The 1149-nt window shown below is 65.9% G+C and overlaps 1 protein-coding gene across 1 annotated transcript in view; it reads left to right on the forward strand.

The window, feature by feature from the left end:
• Positions 1 to 1143, forward strand: part of LOC104839300 (far upstream element-binding protein 2-like) — a gene marked incomplete at both ends in the record, with an annotated part of 2320 nt that extends 1177 nt beyond the window's left edge. Inside the window, 5 exons of the mRNA XM_010579507.1 lie at positions 118 to 289; positions 388 to 486; positions 577 to 675; positions 779 to 881; positions 965 to 1143. Coding sequence (XP_010577809.1) covers positions 118 to 289; positions 388 to 486; positions 577 to 675; positions 779 to 881; positions 965 to 1143 — 652 coding nt within the window. The remainder of the gene's footprint in view (positions 1 to 117; positions 290 to 387; positions 487 to 576; positions 676 to 778; positions 882 to 964) is intronic.
• Between the last annotated feature and the right edge of the window lie 6 nt (positions 1144 to 1149).

The raw sequence follows: 1149 nt of genomic DNA on the forward strand, positions 1-1149 counted from the left end.
GGGATCCCCAGAGGCCGTGCAGTGAGTAGGAGATTGTCCCCATGTGTGTCCCCCCACCCCAAACTGCCCGTGTGTGTGTCCCCGAACACCCACCTGTGCCCCCCCCCCCCCCTCTAGGAAGGCAAAGCTGATGCTGGACGACATCGTCTCGCGGGGGCGAGGGGGACCCCCAGGCCAGTTCCATGACAATGCTAACGGGCAGAACGGGACAGTGCAGGAGATCATGATCCCCGCCGGGAAAGCCGGCCTCGTCATCGGCAAGGGCGGCGAGACCATCAAGCAGCTCCAGGTAAGCCCAGACCACCCCCCCAAAAACAAAACCCACCCCCCCACCGGGTGTATTTTGGCGTGGGGGGCCAGTTGCCCCAGCTCACCCTCCCGCTATAGGAGCGAGCCGGGGTGAAGATGATCCTGATCCAAGACGGTTCCCAAAACACCAACGTCGACAAACCCCTGCGGATAATTGGGGATCCCTACAAAGTCCAGGTGAGACTCCTCTGCTCCCCAAAAAACATCCCCCCGCCCCCCAAAATCCACCCCCCGCCCCAAAAACACCCCCCGCTCTGTGCCTTGCAGCAAGCCTGTGAGATGGTGATGGACATCCTGCGCGAGCGCGACCAGGGTGGCTTCGGCGACCGCAACGAATACGGTTCACGCATCGGCGGTGGCATCGATGTGAGTGCCGGGGGAGGGCCGCGGCCAATTTGGGGGCTCCCGACGCCCTCTTTGGCCCCCCTCCCTCAGCCCCATCTCACCCCCTATCCCTCCTCCCCTCCAGGTGCCGGTTCCCCGGCACTCGGTCGGCGTCGTCATCGGACGCAGCGGGGAGATGATTAAGAAAATCCAGAATGACGCAGGGGTGCGGATACAGTTCAAACAAGGTGAGGAGCTGCGCCCCCCCCAGCCCCCGGGGACATTTGGGGGGGACCCCGTGCCCCTTAACCCCCTGCACCCCCTTTTCCAGACGATGGGACGGGCCCCGAGAAGATCGCCCACATCATGGGCCCCCCCGAGCGCTGCGAGCACGCCGCCCGCATCATCAACGACCTCCTCCAGAGCCTGCGGGTAGGGGGGGGGCGGCCCGGGGCGCCCCGAAACGGGGGCGACCGTCCTCCCCCCCCCACCCTGACGCCTCCCTTCCCCCCGCAG

This window comes from Haliaeetus leucocephalus, unplaced genomic scaffold, assembly GCF_000737465.1.
Source record: "Haliaeetus leucocephalus isolate CR32 unplaced genomic scaffold, Haliaeetus_leucocephalus-4.0 Scaffold661, whole genome shotgun sequence".
Classification (NCBI taxonomy): Eukaryota; Metazoa; Chordata; class Aves; order Accipitriformes; family Accipitridae; genus Haliaeetus; species Haliaeetus leucocephalus.